The following is a 21891-nucleotide window of genomic DNA, read 5'->3' as shown; positions in this document are numbered from 1 at the left end:
CGCAAATAGGAGTTATCTTTCGACCTTGGTTTAATTGAATTACATGCTTTATTTGCACTTCAGAAGTAACCTTCAAAAGTGGAATCGAAATTATTGAATGCTTCTGAAATAAAAATCCCAATTCCATATCGTAGTGAGAGGAATCGACTTAAGCATGTTTTGTATTTCATTGCACATTTTCGTAAACGACGTATTTTTTGTTATCGAAATAGCAGCAACCCCTTCTCCTTCACTTGTACATTTTCATTCCCACTGACCATTTTCTTTCGTTTGAAATTCGTCGAGTAACAGATTGAGACACATGCTTTTGCCATACCTGCATTACGAATTAAACAATTATCAGCGACATCATAGTAATCATAAAAAATATACTTAAGCTCGTTGTTCTGGAAGTGTTCCATAGTTTTTTACACTATAGAACACAATTAATAACAAAAAAAGAATCAGTAAGAAAATTTAATTCGATTATTTATTTGAATAATTTGAATTGATATTTAATTCGATTTTTCATTTCACTATTTCTTTAATTAATTATCTTAATTCGATAAGTAAAAAAAATATTATTCAATTTAATTTATTCTTTAAATATTTTGTTCATTACGTATATTATTCATTTCATATTTAATTATTCTATTTCGACTATTTCTTTGAATAAAAATAATAATATTTAATTCGATTTTTCATTTCACTATTTCTTTAATTAATTATCTTAATTCGATAAGTAAGAAAATTATTATTCAATTCAATTTATTATTTAAATATTTCGTTAATTATGCATATTATTCATTTCATATTTAATGATTCTATTTCGATTATTTATTTGAATAAAAATAATAATATTTAATTCGATTTGTCATTTAAACATTTCTTTAATTAATTATCTTAATTGGTTAAGTAAAAAAATTATTATTCAATTTAATTTATTTTTTAAATATTTCGTTAGTTATGTATATTATTCATTTCATATTTAATTATTCTATTTTGATTATTTATTTGAATAAAAATAATAATATTTTATTCAATTTTTCATTTTACTATTTCTTTAATTAATTATCTTAATTGGTTAAGTAAGAAAATTATTATTCAATTTCATTTATTCTTTACATATTTCGTTAATTATGTATATTATTGATTTCATGTTTAATTACTCTATTTCAATTATTTATTTGAATTAAAATATATTAATATTTTCATTTAAGTATTTCTTTAATTAATTATATTAATTGTTTCCATAATTAATTACTAAACATATATTTATTATTAAACATATATTTATTATTTATTTCGTATATTTAATTACTAAACATATATTTAAGTCAAAAAAATTAAATTTCTATTTAATCTATCTTTAAATATTTCGTTTATTATCTTAATATATATATTATTTATTTCTTATTTAATTACATTTTTAACATAAAAATTAAAATTAATTCAGAAAATTAAAAAAAGAAAAATTTGGGTCCGGTCCGGTCCGGCCAAATGGTCCGTATGGTCCGTAACTGACCATAATTTGTTCCGACGATCAGTGTTGGCCTTCACTTCGGCTCTAATATTATTTTCTCTACCATTTAAAAAAAATACGACTTCAATAAAAACAAAATTTAATATTAGGAAAAGATACTTATCGAATTAAAATGTTGAAATTTAACGAAATATTTTTGTTGAGGTTGATAACTGATAAGTTTATGAAATTTTGAGGTTGAAGTGGATGAAAAATGAAAGAGTTTTTATCGTATTAGAGTAAACTGATGAAAAAAGTGACTTCGTTTTCAAATCTCAATTGAAAGGTGTTTGGATTTTAATTTGTAACTTAAGGATATTTTGGCCTTTTTAACATATTTCTATTTTTTTAATATTTTTGTCTTTTATACAAGAATAGTGTCAATTTTTTTTTTTTTTTTTTGTTAAATAGGAAAATTGGTTGTTTGACATGGTTAATATTAAAACTACCCTCTTCTTCCTCAGTCTCTGACTCGGTTCCCACCAAATCACCGGCCGACAAACAATCCGGCCGTGTTCTACCCTTCCCGTTAGCTTTTTAGGTAAATCATTTTCATTTTTCATTTTTATGTTGTTGCAATTTCAATTTCATTTTTATGTTGTTGCAATTTCAATGTATTTATTATTTGAGTTTATCTTACGACGTTGTATGTTATTTTGGATCATTGCTGAAAATTATTTTTGGGTTTACGGTTTTTAAGTCTTTACAATGTTGTATTCTCATATTATTTGACAATTTTTCATCTTTTGATGGCATATTTTCATTCAATAGATGGACTTATTATCTATTACAGGTTTTACTAATTTCTCAAAATCTCTCAATTCGTGAAATCGATTCCCTTTTACTGTGGTATACCTTGTGATCTTGTTTCATCCATGACAATCACTCACTCTTGTTTTGTTCTTATCATGTAGTAATTTTACACAATTCCCACCACATGCTTGATGAAACATTGCAATGCTCTTGATAAAAATAATTTCGAGGTAAGTAAGGCGTTTATAAACTATGAAAACCTGTTGGCAGCAATTGTAATAACTTGTTGCATTTTTTATAGTATTGTGCATTGTTTTGGTTGATTTTCCTTTTGGGTACTCAAGTCTTGTCCTCACTGGATTGAAATTGTAAACCTGCCGCTGGTTCAAAGGCTTGGAATTTGGAAGTGAAATACTAATCGTCATAGATGAAGCTTGTGGTTGTTTGAACGATTTCGTTTTCTCAAATTTTCTAATAAAATATTATATAAATGATTCTATTCTATTTTTTAAATACATATTCGAACTTGTTATATTTCTCTCCTTGTGTGTGTATGTATGATATGATATAGCCCCAAAGCTTTTCTGCATATTTTGCCAATGGAATTTTCTGAATTAATCTAATAAATATGTCATGATCATTTATCTAATTCATATGATGTTTACCACAAATTTAACATTGAGAATGATTTGCGCACAGCACAATTAAAGGAAATTCCTAAGGCTTTGTCAATGTGGTTAAGCTTCTATTTTACTTTAATCTAGGAATCTATAATAAGTATTATATTCTAATAATAATTCAAACAAATAAAAGATCCCATCTGTTTACATAGCCAGAAGCTGTCTTAGTTCATAGTTCTAACATTAGGTGCTCCCGTTACACACTATCGTAGAATGGAAAACAACAAGAAGGTGAAGGCAAGTGGCAACACTTCTCACTGCTCTGCTACTGTTTTTGTTGCCAATTTACCCTTTTCTTTCACCAGTACTCAGGTACAAATCTCTCTCCTTTTTTCTCTAGATACACATATACGTGAGTGTGTGTATTTTTTATTATGGTTAAATGCTTATTGTTGTTGTCATAAAATTGTTTACGTGAATAATTAAGCTTGAAGAAACATTCAGTGAGGTTGGACCAGTTAGACGGTGCTTTATGGTCACCAAGAAAGGTATGCTTTCACAAACTATTATTTTGAACTGACATAACATAAACTATGGTACTATTTATTAAAAATACTATTTACACAAGTTTTTTCTTGATGTGAACATTGCACTAACTCACTATACGAAATCAAATACGTTTTCATTTGATATGACACTATTGTTTTCTTCATAAGTTTTAGCAGCTAAATGTAAACTTTAATTACATGTATATATCAGGGTCCAGTGTACACCGAGGCTTTGGCTTTGTTCAATTGTAAGTATATTTTCTTCACTGATTCTTCACCCTTCTGTAAAATTGTGAGGAAATGCCAACAGCAATGCTCATTTTTAATGCAAGTTTAGTGCCACTGTTGAAGATTCTCACCGTGCAATTGAGCTGAAAAATGGCTTGATCAATGGAGGTAGAAAAATTGGAGTGAAACATGCTATGCATCGTGCTCCACCTGAGAAATGTCGAGCAAAAGAAAATAGAGGTCTGTAGTTTCATTTCCTTTTCCTGAATTTTTGACCCAAGCTTACAATATCTGCTTCTACATTTACTACATCGTACAGATGTCAATACGTTCTTGAAGTTAATTTATGCTACTGTTCTATGCCTTATCCACTTGTAGTTCACACTGAAGATGTTATTGAGACCGACAAAGATGTTTTAACCACAGAGATAGAAAAACTCAAGAAGGAACCACCAAACTCTCATTTAGAAGGTATAAAACTTTGATGAGATAGCTAACATATGATTTTCTCAAAATTTGAATTTAAGTTTACAATATGAGCTACTACATTTGCTAGAACGTAAAGATGTAAATACATTCTTGAATTTTATTTGATGCTACCTTGTTATGCCTTAACCACTTGGTAGTTCATATGGAAGATGTTGTTGAGACAAAGAACGACAAGAACATTTCTGCCACATCAGAAGAAAAGCTTGGGAAGGCACCAAACTCTCAAGTGGAAGGTACCTAACTACTAAAAGCTAACATATGCCCCTAGACCATTTATATATTTTTTTATACTCTAATATATATATTTTTAATTTTAAATAGGTAAATCCAAGAAGAAACAAAAAGGAACTGTGATTTCTAGTAGTCTGCCTGATCAAAGAAGTGGTACAGAAAAAACAAAGGTACCATATTATTGGCTTGATATTATTATATAGACAGGATTATAAAGTCTATTATTTCTCTCGCAATAAATTTGTATCCTAAAATGCCACATAGGGAACTCACCAAATATCATCAACTCCATCTCTTAAATTGTAGTTTGGCTTGTAATGATTTTGCTCCTTAGATGTCCCCTGAGATGTAAAATAATTTCTTTTTATTCACATTTTTTGTCATTTCTTGATCATACTATCCTTTGTTAGCTTCTTTTTCTTTTATATCTTTGATTTCAGATTGATGGATATGTCCATACCAATCTCGTTTATACTATTAGAATATATCTATTAACTTATAATTGACTATCTTCTGTTCTCAAAGTTAGATTAGTAACTTAGTAACCTAAGTCAGTCTGAAAACTGGCTGGCTTTTGCTGATGAATTTCTTGAAACTGATAATTTCTCTGAAGAAGGATTTTCCAACCTTCAATTTGGTAACTTCTATATAAATATGCTGAGTTCTAGTTCTGAAGTACGGTTTTCTTAACTTGTAATATCATATGCTTATAACTAATTCTTGTTCAGAATTATTCACACGGAGCTCTCTACATGCTAATAGGGTCGCTAAGACAGTCATATTTGGTGGTCTTCTTAATGCTAATGTGGCAGAGGAAGTACACCGTCAAGCATGGAACTGTGGCACAGTATGTTCTGTCACCTACCCTCTTCCCAGAGAAGAGCTTCAGCATCATGGTAACTACATTTATTTGTAGCAGCTCCTGATATATGTTAACAAGTTTATTTCTCGCAGTATCCATTATGTGTGTAACAGAACAATGGCTTCAATGCTTCTTGCATTCTAATTCCTCTACATTTAACCATTTTATCACATTCTATCGTTTTCCCATCTTCCATGGCAACAGTAACCATCTTCTCTAAAGCTTTTTATAAGTATAATCTGAGATATATGAAACTGTACTTTCTAAGGACTGCTTCATGTACCATATATGTAAGTTCTAATTGTCTCACCATTCTCTATTGTACTAGTAAAAAATTCAACAACATCCTCATAATATTCTCCTTCCGTACTCCTGTAGGACTCCTAATGCCTTGTTCAGATATCTTTTTGATGGATGTTTTATCAAGGATTCTACTTCAAGCATTACCCTTTCTTGAGAAATACTTTCTATTTTCTAATGCTGTAAGGAGATGAATTATAGAAGAATGTAGTGTCTTCTGATTCTCGGACTCTTCGAAATGGTCGGAGTATGCGTGTCGTGTGTATGGGATATGTATTGGATCCTTCAAGTTTCAACTGGACACTTTACCTTTTTGCTTCTACTTTCTTTTTTCTTTTCCTTTTCTTTCCACTTCTACTCTCTATAGACCTAGTGTCGCTTCCATGAGGGCAGAGAAAGCTACGGCACTAGGTTTTCACTTTTTCTTCTTTCTTTTTTCTTTTTCTTTTCTTATTTTTCCCCCCTTTTCCCTCTATGTATCGGTGGTTTAGGTTTTGTTTGTATAAATTGAAAATGAGTTTCATGTAGTGCTATTTAGTGCTCCACTAAGTCCAAATTACAATCAAGTTCCTCATTTTTTGAGTCCAAATTGCAATCAAGTCTCTCAACTTCCTAATTGAAAACTAAATCCCAAAATTCTATTTTATTCGTCTTAAACTCATTCAGTACTTATTTCTTTCTTTGTGAACAATTGATTTTGGTCTATTTAAAATGACATTTGGAGTTAGTAAAATAACAGAAACTTGAAAGACGCACTCACATACTCGTGTTTGGAATTTAGACTCTTTTTATTCATTTCCCCTATTTTACATTTAAAAAAAATAAAAGATCTGACATACGTACTCGTTCCCGATACCATACCTGAGTCCAAGAATCATAGATAGTGTCAATAGTTAGCATACTAACAAGTAGTTGTCAAGAAAGTGTGGTGCTTGAACTGAATTATTGAGAAGCGTGGGAAATTGGTATTACATACTTTAAATGTTGTAAAACCTATGATGCTCGAACTCTTCAAAAAATGGAGAAGTGTCCGTGTCGATACGACATGACATAGATATTGACATGAGATATGGATCGGATCCTTGGTTTTGCACTTAGACACGGCAGCAAAAGGGAAAAGACAGCGAAAGATGGGGAGCTGGGGATGGCTAAGGAGTTGTAAAAAGAAGCAGTTGCAGGAAAAAAGGAGGAAGAAGAAGACGAGCAGTTGCAGAAAGAAAAAAGATGGAAGGAGTTGAGGAAAACGATTGATATCTACTATAATTTAATGTGGGTTCTGGACCAATTTTTTAATGCGAGCTGTAGATCCAATTTTTAATATACCATATGAGCCTTGTAAAGATGAGTTAATAAAATTATAATTATTTTATTTTGATTAATTGTATGATCCAACCAATTTAATTTAAATCTGTTTTGTATTAAACTTTTTATTTATTATATTTTACCTTTTTCACAAATTCTGTATTATTAATTATAAAACTAGAAATACTTATATTACAATAAAATAAAATAATTGTTCTGTCATTTTTAAAAAAAAAAATATTTTGTTAGACGGAGCCCTATACTCGTATCCTAAATTCGGATCCTTTTTAACGGTATCCTCGTATTTTAATTTTTAAAATAAGAAGAATCTGACTCCTAAATATGTCCCAATCCGACACCCACACCCAATTCCGAGCAACATAGTGTAAAACTTATTAAGTGCTTGTTTTGTAGGAATTTTAAGTTAATTAAAATCAATTTTTTGATCGTTATTTCACTATTCCAGCTGTCATTTTTGAATTTTTTTCTTACTGATAGGACTTACTTTATCTCTAACGGTCAAAAAATCAATTATCAAAATCTCCACTAAACAAGCTCTAAGCATTATGTTCCTTTTACCTCCACTTGTCCAAATACAGTAGTTGAAAAGTATCAACTCCCTTACCTCTTAAAGTTAACAGCCTTAGATTTTCTCTGAAATTATTCATAAATATTTTTGGACGAAGCTTCCAAGTAAAGGTTGGTCGTCAAGATGGAGCAGCAAGGGATAGATGTCATAGGATTGTTGATTCTTGTCCTAGAAAATAGAAATGGATCATTGTTAAGTTTCCCTATGGTTCTGAAATGAAAACATAGAATGAATTAAATGTAAAACCAAATTTTCTATTCTTTGGACACTTTATCATATATTTTGCATCCTTTTCTTGGAAAAATTCCAAGATTCTGTGTTGCCCTCCACAACTCCTGCTTGTGCTCTAATTGCCATGAGTTAGGTGGGAGAGCAGTCCAAATAAAATAATTATAGACGTGGGACTGCTTTCACATGCTTTTCTTTGCTATATTGTTGTTTTCTGGTTTTGGTTACAGGTTTATATATTCTGCTCTTTAGAAAGGCTTGCGAAAGATCTAGTTGCGCAGGATCTTCTAGCAGTAGTGATGGACCGGATGCAATTGAGAAAATTAATTCATGTAGCTGTCTCAAATATCATAGGGCATAAGTCATAGTAGCTTATTGTTGTCTATTGATATCTTTTGTTTTAATTTTGTGATTTATTGAAAATATCTAAGTGATTCCTCGGTTCGGGTTGAAGAAGCAATGTCACTCGATATATATCATCTGCGAACACACGACCCATTCTAGTTTCGTTCAAGTAACGGATTCTAGCCAACATTATCAAACTTTTCAGTTACCTAATTTATAATTAATTATCTTTAGGGGAAAGCTCAAGTATTGTTTTCTCATTTGCTGTTGCTTAATTAGCTGATCAACTTATTGCTCCTGAGAGGATTTGTTTATTTTTTTGTTTGGGATGATGATGTGCCCTCCAATATATGATTATGTAGGGCTAGCTCAAGATGGATGTAAAATGGATGCTTCTTCTGCACTTTTTACAAGTGTAAAATCGGCCCGTGCATGCGTTGCATCAAAAAGAGATTCAGGGGCTATCTATTTTGGCACGGCAGCTTGGTGGAGAGGTAGAGTTACTGTCTTTGAATCAATTTGAATGCATGTGTGAAGCAGTTGACTAACTTATTTTTGCTTCGTGACTAGTGGTCAAACTCTATAAAAAATAAAAAAAAAAAAAAAAGAAAAAAAAAAAGAAGAAGAGAGAATTAAAGATGAAATCACAGTGTAACTTACTGCTTTCCAGTGTTTTAAATGGTAGTCCGGCCGCAATTTGAGTCTGAAGTCTGAACTTCCGCAGGTTTCAAATGCTGCCTACGATTAGTCTGCCACAGATTTTATTTTTGTAAAACTGTGCTTTTTACATTGTGTAACAATGGCTTATCTGCACCTACTAATTATGCATCAAATCACATGAAGCTCAAAGAACTGGTGAAGGTCTTGGTGTGGTAGAGCTTCATAACCTACTGTATTAAAGTAAACGCTACCAAATTGTTTACTCACCTTAGTAAATCACTAGATTTCATTGCTAACAGATGGTATAAGTGTTCTAGGTTAAGCATCATGCTGGTGTCAAAGCCATTCTGTCAAGACGCAATCATGATTATCTTCGGGTAGATTAGCCTCACCACACAAGGCCAAGGTGCTTTCTGGTGTGTATTCTGTTGCAACAATTTCAGTAGTCAAAGTGAACACTACCAAATTGTTTACTCACCTCAGTAAATCACTAGAGTTCATCACTAACTATAGAAATCCCGTACATTATGGGATTGATTATGTATTATTGTATAATTGATTGTGTACCTTATTTAGATTAGGAAAATTTCTTTCTTTTCCTAGATTAGGAGTTACCTTATATAGTTGTTCTATTGGATTTTATGCGCAATATTAAAGAGATGAAAACAAAAATCAACACAAGAATTTTACGTGGTTCGGCGGTATGCCTACGTCCACGAGAGCGAAGCGGAGATTTCTTTATTCAGTTTATAAGAATAGGGTTATAATATATTATTTATACTAACCCTAGCCTGTGCCCATATAAGACTTGAAGGCCCGTACAGAAAATACCTCTGTACCGTATCGCGGGGGCGTTGCCCCTGCACCCCCAATCCATTCAGCGTCCCTAACAACTAGACAGTGAATTAAACCCGCGCAAGACCGATGTCGTCGCTCCGCTCTATTCCGTTTGATGTGCTCCGCTCCTTACTCCACTCTGCTCCGCGCCGACATCGGCCCATTTGATCCAGGGCCTGCGTTCCACTCTATATGAGCCACACGCACAACAATCTTCACCTTGGCGAATATTCACCCCTTAGGAGAAAAAACATAACCTGAAAAAAAACCACACCATCTAGGACCAATGAGTTGGGACACATCCTCTCTAACAGCTAGAGTTGTTAATCAAGTTCAAGCAATGTTTGAACCTATCTATTGTGATCGGCTTTGCCATCATGTCTGCTGCGTTCTCTGAGGTATGCACCTTCTCTAACAACAACTCTCCTGAAGTAACCAACTCTCTTATTTTATGAAATCTCACATCAATGTGCTTGGTTCTTGCATGATAAATATGATTCTTAGTTAGGAAGATGGCGCTTTGACTATCACAGTACAGCTTCATTCTATCTTGCTTGATCCCAAGTTCCCTGACAAGCCCTTTCAACCACAATAATTCCTTAGCTGCCTCAGTTGCCGCCATGTACTCTGCTTCAGTTGTAGATAATGCCACAAGTGATTGCACCATTGACCTCCAACATATGGGCTCTCCTGCGAGTGTGAAAACATAACCTGTATGGGACCTTCTGTCATCCAAGTCTCCTGCATAATCTGCATCTACATATCCTTGAATTGAAATATCACCATGTTGTCTCTCAAACATGATCACGCACTCCATTGTACCTTTCAGGTACTTAAAAATCCATTTTACAACTCTCCAATGCTCTCTACCAGGATTAGCCATATACTTACTAATCACACTGACTGCATATGCTAAATTTGGTCTGGTACACACCATTGCATACATCAAACATCCAACTGCGCTGGCATAAGGTACCTTTGAAATCTCTGCAACATCTTCTTCACTCTTTGGGCACTGATTATTAGATAATCAGAAGTGATTTGCAAGTGGTGTGGCAACTGATTTTGCATCTAACATGCTAAACCTCTCTAACACTTTCTTCAAATAGTTTTTTTGAGACACCCATAATTTTTTGGCTTTCCTATCTCTGTTGATCTCCATGCCAAGAATTTTCTTAGCCGGTCCCGAGTCTTTCATATCAAACTTACTGCTCAACAAAGATTTCAATTTGTCTACCTCATCCATGTTCTTGGTAGCAATTAACATCTCGTCCACATACAACATCAAGAAAATATATGAGTTATCCTCAAGAATTCTGTAGTATACGCAACAATCATACTCACAACGACTGTAGCCAATCTGAATCATATGAGAGTCAAACTTCTTGTACCATTGTCGTGGAGACTGCTTAAGCCCGTATAAAGACTTCTTCAGTTTACACACAAGATTCTCTATTCCTGGTTCCAAAAATCCTTCTGGCTGCTTCATGAAAATTTCTTCCTCCAAATCACCATGAAGGAAAGCAGTCTTCACATCTAGCTGTTCTAACTCCAAATCAAAATTAGCCACCATTGCCAAAACAATCCTGATGGAAGTGTGTCTAACGACTGGAGAGAAAATTTCATCATAATCTACTTCCTTCCTCTGTGGGTATCCCTTTGCTACTAATCGAGCCTTGTATCTTTCTCCTTCCTTTTCTGACATTGCTTCTTTCTTTCTATACACCCACTTACACCCTATCTGTTTCTTCCCTTCTGGAAGCTCCACCAAATCTCGAGTATCATTTTTATGCAGTGACTCAATTTCCTCCGTCATAGCCTCTATCCATTTACCTTTCTTCTGACTACCAATGGCATCTTGAAAAGTTATAGGATCGCTATTGCTGGTAATGAGTGCATAAGAAATCGAATCCTCAAATTCATACTTTGCTGGTGGTTTGGTAGTGCGACGTGGTCTAAGGCAACACTATGATACTGCTCCACCTCTGTCCCAAAACTATCTGCTCCCTGAGCATTAATTTCTGTGTTTACATTGTCTAGCTCTACTTGCACCACTTGGCTCTTACCTCTGCCCTTGTCTGAATTGAGCTTCTATTTATCTGTAGAAGCTTTAAGCATGAATGCTTCATCAACTACTGCATCCCTACTTATCACCATCTTCCTTGCTTCTGGATCCCAAAACTTGTATCCCTTTACACCTTTAACATAGCCCAGAAAAATGCATTTTCTTGATTTCGGATCAAGTTTGGATCGCTGATCACTAGATACATGCACATACGCCGGACAACCAAATACTCTCAATTCAGAATAATCAACTTCATTACTTGTCCAAACTTACTTTGCAACTTTCCCATCTAGTGCTGCTCGTGGTGATCTGTTTATGACATAACATGCCATGTTCACTGCTTCTGCCCAAAAACTCTTCGAGAGCCTTGCATTCAGGCTCAAACGTCTTGCCCGTTCTGCAATTGTTCTGTTCATCCTTTCTGCAACACCATTCTGTTGCGGTGTCTTGCGAACTGTATAGTGCCGTTGAATATCATGCTCCTCACAAAATCTCAGAAACTGTGAATCTGTATATTCTGTACCGTTATCTGTCATCAGATACTTAATTTTTCTACTCATCTGGTTCTCTACTTCTACTTTCCATAATTTGAACTTGGCAAAGGCTTCAGACTTGTGCTTCATGAAATATACCCAAATTTTTCTAGAGAAGTCATCAATGAAAGTAATAAAATACTGAGATCCACCTTTGACTGGTCCCCAAACATCTGAGTGCACGTAGTCAAGAATTTCCTCTGTCTTGTGCTTTCCCATCTTGAACTGTACTTTGGACTGCTTTCCAAGTACATAGAACTTGCAAAAATTCAGCTTGCATGATTTTACCCCCTTCAATAAATTCCTCTTGTGAAGCTCAATCATGCCACGTTCTCCTATATGCCCCAGTCGCATATGCCATAGAAGAGTGTCATTTGACTCAGATTCTGCTATAGCAACTCCACTTACAACTGTATCCCCGAGTAGTTTGTAGATATTCCCTACTAATTTCTGACCCTTCATCACAATCATAGCTCCTTTCTTCACTGTTAGAGCCCCACACTCTGACTTATAAGAGTAACCATTTGTGTCTAAAGTGCCTAAAGAAATTAGATTCTTTTTCAATTCAGGTACATGCCTAATATTTTTCAAGATCCTTATCACACCATCGAACATTTTAAATTTTATGGATTCCATTCCAATGACCTTACATGATGCATCATTACCCATCAGAACAGATCCAAAATTACCAAAACGATATGAATGAAACCAATCCCGATGAGGACACATGTGATATGAACAGGCTGAATCAAGTACCCAACAGTCATTTAATTTTACAATTACCTGCAGAGACTGATAACATGTCTCCATCTCCAGAATCCGAGTCTCCTTCTGCAACACTAGCTGAGTTTGAGGACCCATCAGCTTTCCTTTCATCACTCTGCTTCTTATTGGGACGGTCTCTCTTAAAGTGGCCCATCTGATGGCATTTGTAGCACTTGACGTTTTTCTTATTTTGATTCCTAGATTTTGATCTTGTGTTCCCTCTAAAAGAAACACCCCTGTCCTTCCTTCTTCCACGATCCTGGTAGCCCTTTACAATCAACCCTTCACCCTGTGAAGTTTCACCAGTACGCAGTTTTCGCTGGTTGTAGGCTAACAGGGCTGACGTGACTTCCTCCAATTCGAGAGTCTCTTTACCCCACGTCAACGTGGTCACCAGATGGTCGTACGAAGGAGGAAGTGAGCACAACAAAATCATTGCCTTGTCTTCATCATCAAACTTGATTTCAAGTCGCAATAGATCGCTGATGATTTGATTGAACACATTGATGTGTTGAATCAGATCCGTACCCTCCAACATCTTCAGCCTGTACAGTCGCTGTTTTAGATGCAGCTTGTTCATGAGAGACTTTGACATATAACGACTCCAATTTCTCCCAAACCTCCGTCGGAGACTCAACGTCCATGACGTGATACATGATTTCGTCCGCCAAACAAAGCCGAATTGTACCAACTGCTCGCGCCTCAAGCTCTTCCCAATCGGCATCTGACGTACCCTCTGGTTTCTTCCCAGATAGTGCCTTCACCATCCCTTGCTGCGCCAACAAATCCTTCACCCTTCGCTGCTATAATCCGAAATTCCCAGATCTGTCCAATGTGCTCCGCTCCTCTCACTCCGCTCCGCGTCGACATCGGTCTATTTGATCCAGGGCTTCCACTCTATATGAGCCACATGCACAACATGTTCTTTGTATTATAAATTGAGCCCTTATGATTGTAACAATTAAAAGAGAAAATAATATAATTTTCCTTCCTACTACAGCCCGTTCTCTACATGGTATCAGAGCAACGGTCCTCCTAACCTAGCTGTCTACAGTCAATGGCAGGGAACAACGACCAATCGACAACTTTAGAGCTTCTAAACAGTGAAGGAGAATCTCTCCCCACCATGGGCTCGGGAGGCCAAGATAATTCATCTTTCCAACTTACTATGGAGAAATTGAACGGGAAGAATTATCGGGAGTGGGCTCAATCTATTAAACTCATTATCGACGAGAAAGGGAAGTTAGTCTATCTTATCGGAGAAAAGAAAAACCTGCCTCAACCGCCACTACCCTTCTGGAGAGTGGAGGTCGGAAAATTCAATGGTGACTGCGTGGCTAGTCAACTCCATGAAACCCGCAATTGGTAAAACGTATCTCTTCCTGCCAACGGCAAAGGACGTGTGGGATGCAGTGCGTGACATTTATTCGGATTCTGAGGACTCGTCCCAAATTTTTGAAATTAGAACAAGGCTGTGGCAAACGAAACAAAAAGGAAGGGAAGTAACTGAATATTACCTGGAAATGAGTTCTCTCTGGCAAGAACTCGACCAAAATACTAAAGAAGAATGGGATTGTCCGGCCGATAGCGTACGGTGCAAAACTAAATTGGAGAATGAGAGGGTTTACGAATTTCTGGCTAGACTGGATCGTGACCTCGACGACGTGAGGGGCAGAATCTTAAGTCAACGACCCTTGCCGTCGTCGCATGAGGCGTTCGCCGAGGTACGTCCAGAAGGAAACCGGAGAAATGTAATGTTGAAGGAAGGAAGAAGAAGCGGGCTTGAAGAAGAGTCGAGTCTGTGTTGCTTTCTAAAGGAATTGGGCCAAACGGGCCGGCCCAGCCACATAGAAAAACTGGGCCATTTTATTCTCTTAAAGGGCCTGTGACAATTGGATCCAAATGGAATGGGTCAACTGAAATGGGCTCACAATTCAAAGGGACACCTACAATTGGGCCTGGCTTAAAACAAAAGGGACGTCCTTGGTGTGACCACTGTTGTAAATCAGGGCATAAAGAAGATACTTGTTGGGACTTGCATGTGAAGCCATCAGATTGGGAATTCAGACAAAACAACAGGAATCGTGGATACCAAGCATGTGTAGATCCGATCGATGAAAACAATAATTCCACTCCAAGCAGTACATTTAACCCCGAACAATTGAAGCAACTCTATAAAATGTTTTCAAGTTTCCAATCATCTGCCCCTGCAAGCTCACTTGCTCACAAAGGTAATTTTCTGAGAGCATTACATACAATCACTTGTTTGAAAGCTCCTTGGATTATTGACTCGGGCGCATCCTATCACATGACGTACTTCTATTATCTTTTTTCTACATACTCCACTTATGATGGCAATATCAAAGTTAAAATTGCAGACCGCTCACTCTCACCTGTAGCTGGAATTCAATAACACTTGAGCCTGTTCTTCATGTTCCCAACTTATCCTACAACTTTCTGTCAATTAGTCAATTAACGAAAAACTCGAACTGCTCGGCTAAATTTCTTCGATCTTATTGTATTTTTCAGGACCTATCATTTGGGAAGACGATTGGCAGTGTTAAGGAATGTGAGAGACTTTACTACTTTGAAGAAGCGGATGTGAGTCAACTAAATCAAATTGCAACTTGTGATTCTGTTCTTATTCCTAGAGATAGCGAACTTCTATTATGACATTTTAGAATAGGTCATACTAATTTACAATATCTACGACATGTATTTTCTTCCGAGTTTTCAATTAAAAATTCCTTTGATCTTCAGTGTGAGCATTGTGAGCTGGCAAAACATCATCGTTCTTCATTCCCGAAATCAACATACAAACCAACGAAACCGTTTACCTTGATTTAGAGTATTTGGTTGCACTACTTTCGTCCATATACATAACCATCATTGGGGAAAACTTGACCCTCGTTCCCTTAAATGTGTACTCATTGGATACTCTTCTACTCAGAAAGGATACAAATGTTATGATTCATCTACAAGAAAATTATTTGTTACCCTTGATGTCACGTTCTTCGAACGAACGCTCTACTTCAAAAACCCCTATCTTCAGGGGAGAATTCAAGTGAAGATAGGGTAAGGAAAGATATCTTCGGCTTTGATCTCTCTCCTATTGAACTAATTATACACACACCAACTTGTCCGAACTTGCCATTTACAAAAGGAAACTTAAACTTATGTGAAGATACAGGAAAGCAAGTTGACAAGGAGATTTGGTTTATTCAAGAAAGCCAAAGTCAACGTATAAGGAGAACCTCACATCCGAAGCACCAAAAGAGTTGGAACTGATGACTCCTCCAGTTAACATCGAGTCTTCAGGAAATGATCTACCTATTGCTCTCAGAAAACAACCTCGGTCATGTACTTTTCACCCTATTTCAAAATTTGTATCCTATAACACCCTTTCTGCAGGATTTCGTGTTTTTTCTTCTAACCTTGACAGTACAAAAATTCCAAACAATATCCAGGAAGCCATGGCTATTCCCAAATGGAAAGAAGCTGTTTTGGAAGAAATGCGAGCATTGGACAAAAATAAACCTTGGGATGTGGTAGAGTTACCAAAAGGAAAAAAACCTGTTGGTTGCAAATGGGTCTTCAATGTGAAATACAAAGCAGATGGGACTATAGAAAGATACAAAGCTCGCCTGGTTGCAAAAGGATATACACAGACCTATGGCAACAACTACACAGAAACATTTGTTCCGGTAGCAAAATTGAATACCATCCGGGCAATCTTATCCATAGCAGCAAATTTGGACCGGCCTTTCTAACAACTCGACATTAAAAACGCATTCTTGAATGGAGAATTAGAAGAAGTTTTCACGACATTACCTCCAGGTTTCTCTAGAAGGGGTGAAGAAAACAAAGTGTGCAAACTCAGAAGATAGGGCTACCAAGAAACAGAAACGTTCTATGCGAAGTAGGATAGATGGTGCTTTACCTGAGAAAACCTTAAAAGGCTTGAAGCAGTAGGTGGTGAACCAGCTGAAAATAAGGAAGCCCTGGAGCGGCGAAGACACAAACATGAAAAGAAAAAGAATCGGATCGCAAGATCTAACTAAACAATCCAAAGAAGACAGTAATCCAAGGAAAAGAGGTAAAAATAATAATGATCCATTGGGAAGAGATGTAGTCGATAAACTCGATATGTTGATCGAACAATATAGATCCAAATTTACGTAGACCAATTCTAATCCAACCGATGTTGACAAGAAGCAAGGCTCCAAGCAGCAGCTCAAGAGGTGGTTCCAATGATAATTTTGTCTTAAAAGTCATAAAAGATCCTAGTGTGTTTGTTTCTTGGTACTTTAAGCTGACATGTACGCCTTGATCTTTTTCTCCGGAAAGGATCAATTGAAACCCTCTAATGGTTTCAACTAGACCAACATATTTCTTTGGAGAATCGGTAAATACTTTTGCGCAGAGAATTGAACCAATAATTTTCTTTCTTCATCATCAATCGAATCACTGTTCGCGACCTAGGATTCTATTTTATCATCAATCCAATACCTGTTCACGTTTTTTCTTTTTCTTATTTTTCCCTTCGAAAATTTTGTTTTAATCTCACATTCAAATTTTTTGGGGTTTTTTTAACCGATCATAGTGTTTTTATCCCCTCGTCTAAGATGCACATTTAACAGTTGGAACGAATCAGTTTGGCAATAATGTAACAAGTGAAATTTAACAGCCTCCATACAAATGGCATATTCGTTTTGTTAAATTGGTCAAAACATAAACATGCTTAAACATCCCACGATAGTTAGAGATGGCAATGGAGCAAGTGGGTCGAGGCGGCCCTTTATGTTCTACTGCCCTGTTGTCGATTTTTGGGAGGTGGAGTGGGACTAAAATATTCGCATTTTTCGATCAGTTTACTTATTTGTTATATTCTTTAATACAGTCAAGATGGGAACATAGTCCCCTCTTCGACACCGACAGGAGCAAAACATTTTGTCATTCTTATGGAGCTTGTTTGGAATAATATATTATACGGAATTCACTTCTCTCCACCTTTTGTTGATACATTCTTCAAAAAAATTATTTTTCACTTGTAAAATCTTCGTCAAACAAGCTCTTGATAGTGGGAGACCAGATTTTGTTGATTTCTTTTTGCAATAATAATTTTTATTTTAAATTATATATATATGCACTCTTCTTCCTTTTTTTTTTTTTTTTTAAAATATTCAGGTATCCACCTTACAGTGACTAAATTCTGGAGTCTACACCTTGGCTTCTCAAGCTGCAGATAGGTTAAACCGCATGTTGTGTTCCAAATTGACCAGTGCTCAAGAGCCCCCCAACTGATCTGCCAAAGTGCCAAGCAAGTCGTTTCCCATCTTTGCACCTTGTCTTCCAGGATAAATCCTGCCTTTCAGGAGAACATTTGCCTTCCAAGAATCTTTAAGGAATCGAATTTACGACCTCTAATCTGTCAGCCTTGAAGCGCCTTCATCTTTGCCAGTTGAGATGTGCCCTGGGGGGGCTATGCACTCTTCTTTTTGTAAGTATTGAAGTAGGTTTGAGCAATAATATATACACGTATATGTATCTTCTTTTTGAGCTCTATTTTTGAGAATTTATTATACATTTTCCAATAAAATAGTTTCGTATATGAACATAAAATTTTTCACACATTTTAATCACATGTTCTGCAAAAAAATTAAAATAAAATAAAATAAAATAAAATCACTTTTTACAAAATTTAATATTGAAAAATGGGTCAACCAGTATTCGCAAATCAAAGTATCTAATAAAAATGAAATTACCAAAATCTTGTAACGAGTTGACTCTTGGAGAAGGGGTCAGCAGATGGCCTTAGCTCCCAAGTAAATATAAAATAACAAGTAAATATAAAATGACATTCTTGCACAATACTACACTGAAGACTATTAATACATTAGTTACAAACCCATCGTCCTTCATCAATTATGCAAACAAGTCTAAAATAAAATAAAAGTTCTCATCAAACTCACAAAAAATAAAAATAAAAAGTCAATTACTCGAATGCAGAATGGGTTTAGTCGGAAGAGGTTTTGCAGTGGTGATAGGCATGATTGGTGGAGTTTACGTTGCACAAAGGTACGAGGTACCAAACATAAAAAATATGGTTGAAACTGCTGTTTGCAAGGCCAAGGTGGCGGAGGAAACCCACCGGAAACCTAACTACGACCCCGCATGCAAATACTGGAAGGCCAAGGTGGCGGAGGAGACCCACCGGGAACTGAACACCGCCACCACCGGCATACACTTGGAAGAATGATGTTATTTTTTCTACCGTTTAGTTGGTGTCTACTTTTCGCCTCTTTATCCTTTTTTTTTTAGTGTCTGTATAATGTATAATTTTATTGATTGTGAAATAAATTCAAATATATTGGCCCTGCTAGATTGAAATTTTGCGTAACTAGGAACTAAAATTACCACATTTAGGTTCTGTTTTATTAGCTAAAAATCAAATTTTTAGTAAATATTGATAAAATTTAATAAAATATATGATTAAAAAATTAATAAAAGTAGTGGATATCATAAAATATGTGATTAAAAATAATTTTGAGAAAAAAATAAAATTTAAAAAACTAGGACTAAACACTAGCTTAGTGCTTGTTTGAGCCCCATTTTTTTGGGCTACTAATGCATTTTGGAATAACTGATTGATGAAAAATGTGTGGTTAAAAAAAATTCATGATTTGCGTATAATATCATTTTATTGAATAATATATATTGAAATGAAGAGAGAGAGAGAAGTATATTTTAAAGATAAAGGAGATTAGACAAGGGCTCGATGAACTCTCTCAACTCTGCACCTAATGTGATTAACGTTCTTTACTTTCAAAAGTCTCATCAATCTATTAAAATATGTAAATTTGGATTGCAATGATTGAAAATATCGATGTAAAGTTAAATAACACGGATTTGAAGTTGAAGAATAAAACTATCAAATCACTCATATTTATCTCCGAAAAAGTCAGGGCAACATGCGGGGGGTCAAGTGGTGCCCCCTATTGGAGGGGGCTGAAATTTGCGTTTAATTTAAAATAATTTTGTCACATGACGGCCAAATTCACGTATTTAAATGGGTTTGAGAATATAAAACTAAACCTCGAAGGTTTCGACTCTTAACCACTCATGTTAAAAGTTAGAGAGCTCGGCCCTAATTTTCCCTAAATATCACATGATTACGTGAACTTCAATCTTTTCTAGCCAAATTTACTCATCTTTATCAAAGCTTTGTCCAACCCAAACATGAAATGGTTTTGACTTGTTCAAAGCCTTATCCAATCCAAACAATGTATCTTCTTGAAAGTTTATGACAATATCAAGTCAGTTGCGTGGACTTGATCCAAGTCATCTCAATAAAGAAATCCATTATTTTTCAAGAATTGCCAAGCACTAGCCTTGATCTTATTTAATTAATATTAATCCCAATATAATTTTTTTTTGAGTAGCACAAATAACAAACGGGAGTTGACGTTTGAACAAGAGGTTATGCAAAAAATGGCTTGGAAAGAACATCATTGTTCACCACCCAAGTATTATATATAATCACCATTCAAATATTCCACGATTAATCTTCGTTCAAACAAAAACCAGGAAATCCCAAAAAAGGAGGGGTAAAAAATAAAAATAAAAATTATTCTCTTTGAGGTACCCAGAATCCAATCCTATACAAGGAAATGGCTATAATCAGAAGAAGCTTTACATTCATGGTGGGTACATTTTTTGGGGTATACATTGCGCAGAATTATAATGTACCAAATGTCAAAAAAATGGTAAATGCTGGTTATGTGATGGCCAAGAAGATGGAGACATACCAGAAACCGATCAAAGGTGTTATGTGTCACTTGGGGGGCCCACAACCAACTCATACCGAACCGCGTGACACTCAAGTTGAGGTGATTTGCATAGCCAAAGCCCACAAATCGAGGTCCACAGAAGTCTAGGCCTATATATATAAAGGCCCATCTATCATTGCCTCTTGAGGAGCTTCCGAAACCCATATGCCGAGGCCCTTTGAAGGTGGACGAGACCCTGTTGGCCGAAGCTCTATAGCCGAGGTAGCAGCCTCCGAATCACAAAGCAGCATCTTCTATAGACTCTTTTTCCAAGAGATCATCTGCCCAAAGATCTTATTTGAATGATTGATAGGACGTCTGTTATGAGTGTAAATGTTTAGTCTTGTCACTAGTAGAGGTGGCTCTGCCAATCAATAAATGTATAGTAGGCTAGGTGCGGCTGATGCCTACAATTTAGCATGTGAATTAACCGGATGAGGCAACGTGTACCCCAAACCAAAGGTCATGATCGAACTTGTGACACTATAAATACTTCCTCATGTACCTCATACAAAGGCTAATGCAAAAATCAATACAAGAAACTATACTTTACTCAACTCTCTCTTTCTTATATTATCTTGCAACACAAACATATATATTTAGATACACATTTATAAACATCAATTGGTAATTATTGTATAATCGATCTACGAACATCCCGTCGAATTTCGAACGTTCTCGTCCCGCGCCGTTGAGCTACTCCCACGCCCTTGATCTGTCCGTTTTAGACCGTCCACGTGTCTTAGAGTGTTGGACCTTCGCTCATGTGTGCGCGGGTGGGTTCGGAATCTGTTGGCAATATTTTTTGGGGTCAATAGATTGGCGCCGTCTGTGAGAATCCATACAATAACTACGAACAACCTTGTGGTGAAAGCTTATTGAAGAGGAATATTTGGGCATCCCCATTTAAAAAGGATTCGTTCTTGAAAAAGAACAAGAGGAAGCCCCACAACTTAGCAAAAATCTGAAGGTCAAACAAAGAAAATGAGTTCAAACAAAGATACACCCCCCAGGAGGGTAAGAGAAAATGCAAGTGTGCCTCCTCCAGCAGGCACCGACTCCACCATCACCATAGAAGAGGTGGAATGTAAGTGACAGCCCAGCTATCAAGAGAAATGGCCACCTTGGCAGCCAACATGAGGGACATTACTAGCCAGAACATGGCTATGAGAGAACTCATGGCCTAAATGCAAGGCCAAGGAGGCT

General features: G+C 35.9%; 1 protein-coding gene across 12 annotated transcripts; it reads left to right on the top strand.

The window, feature by feature from the left end:
- Positions 1-1923: 1923 nt before the first annotated feature.
- On the top strand, positions 1924-18949 carry LOC111382944 (RNA-binding protein 28-like). Of its 12 annotated transcripts, none has more exons than XR_002700661.1 (12): positions 1924-2042; positions 2416-2484; positions 3147-3246; positions 3362-3422; positions 3634-3670; positions 3760-3890; positions 4029-4121; positions 4277-4372; positions 4461-4540; positions 5099-5266; positions 8359-8490; positions 18866-18949. XR_002700661.1 is itself a non-coding variant. In XM_023007014.1 (11 exons), exons 2-11 carry the CDS (start codon positions 2459-2461, stop codon positions 8362-8364), a joined length of 798 nt encoding a protein of 265 aa, XP_022862782.1. In that variant the 5' UTR covers positions 1924-2042; positions 2416-2458; the 3' UTR covers positions 8365-9275. The 12 variants fall into 12 exon arrangements, 5 of the variants coding, with proteins under 5 accessions (XP_022862782.1, XP_022862766.1, XP_022862760.1 ...); XR_002700662.1 differs by lacking the exon at positions 18866-18949 and adding an exon at positions 18044-18409 and having other exon boundaries at positions 5133-5266; XR_002700659.1 differs by lacking the exon at positions 18866-18949 and adding an exon at positions 18096-18409.
- The last annotated feature ends 2942 nt before the right edge of the window (positions 18950-21891 follow it).

Source organism: Olea europaea, chromosome 3 (assembly GCF_002742605.1).
Source record: "Olea europaea var. sylvestris chromosome 3, O_europaea_v1, whole genome shotgun sequence".
Lineage (NCBI taxonomy): Eukaryota > Viridiplantae > Streptophyta > Magnoliopsida > Lamiales > Oleaceae > Olea > Olea europaea.
The sequence above is the reverse complement of the archived record's forward strand: the minus strand, read 5'-3'. Positions and strand labels throughout refer to the sequence as shown.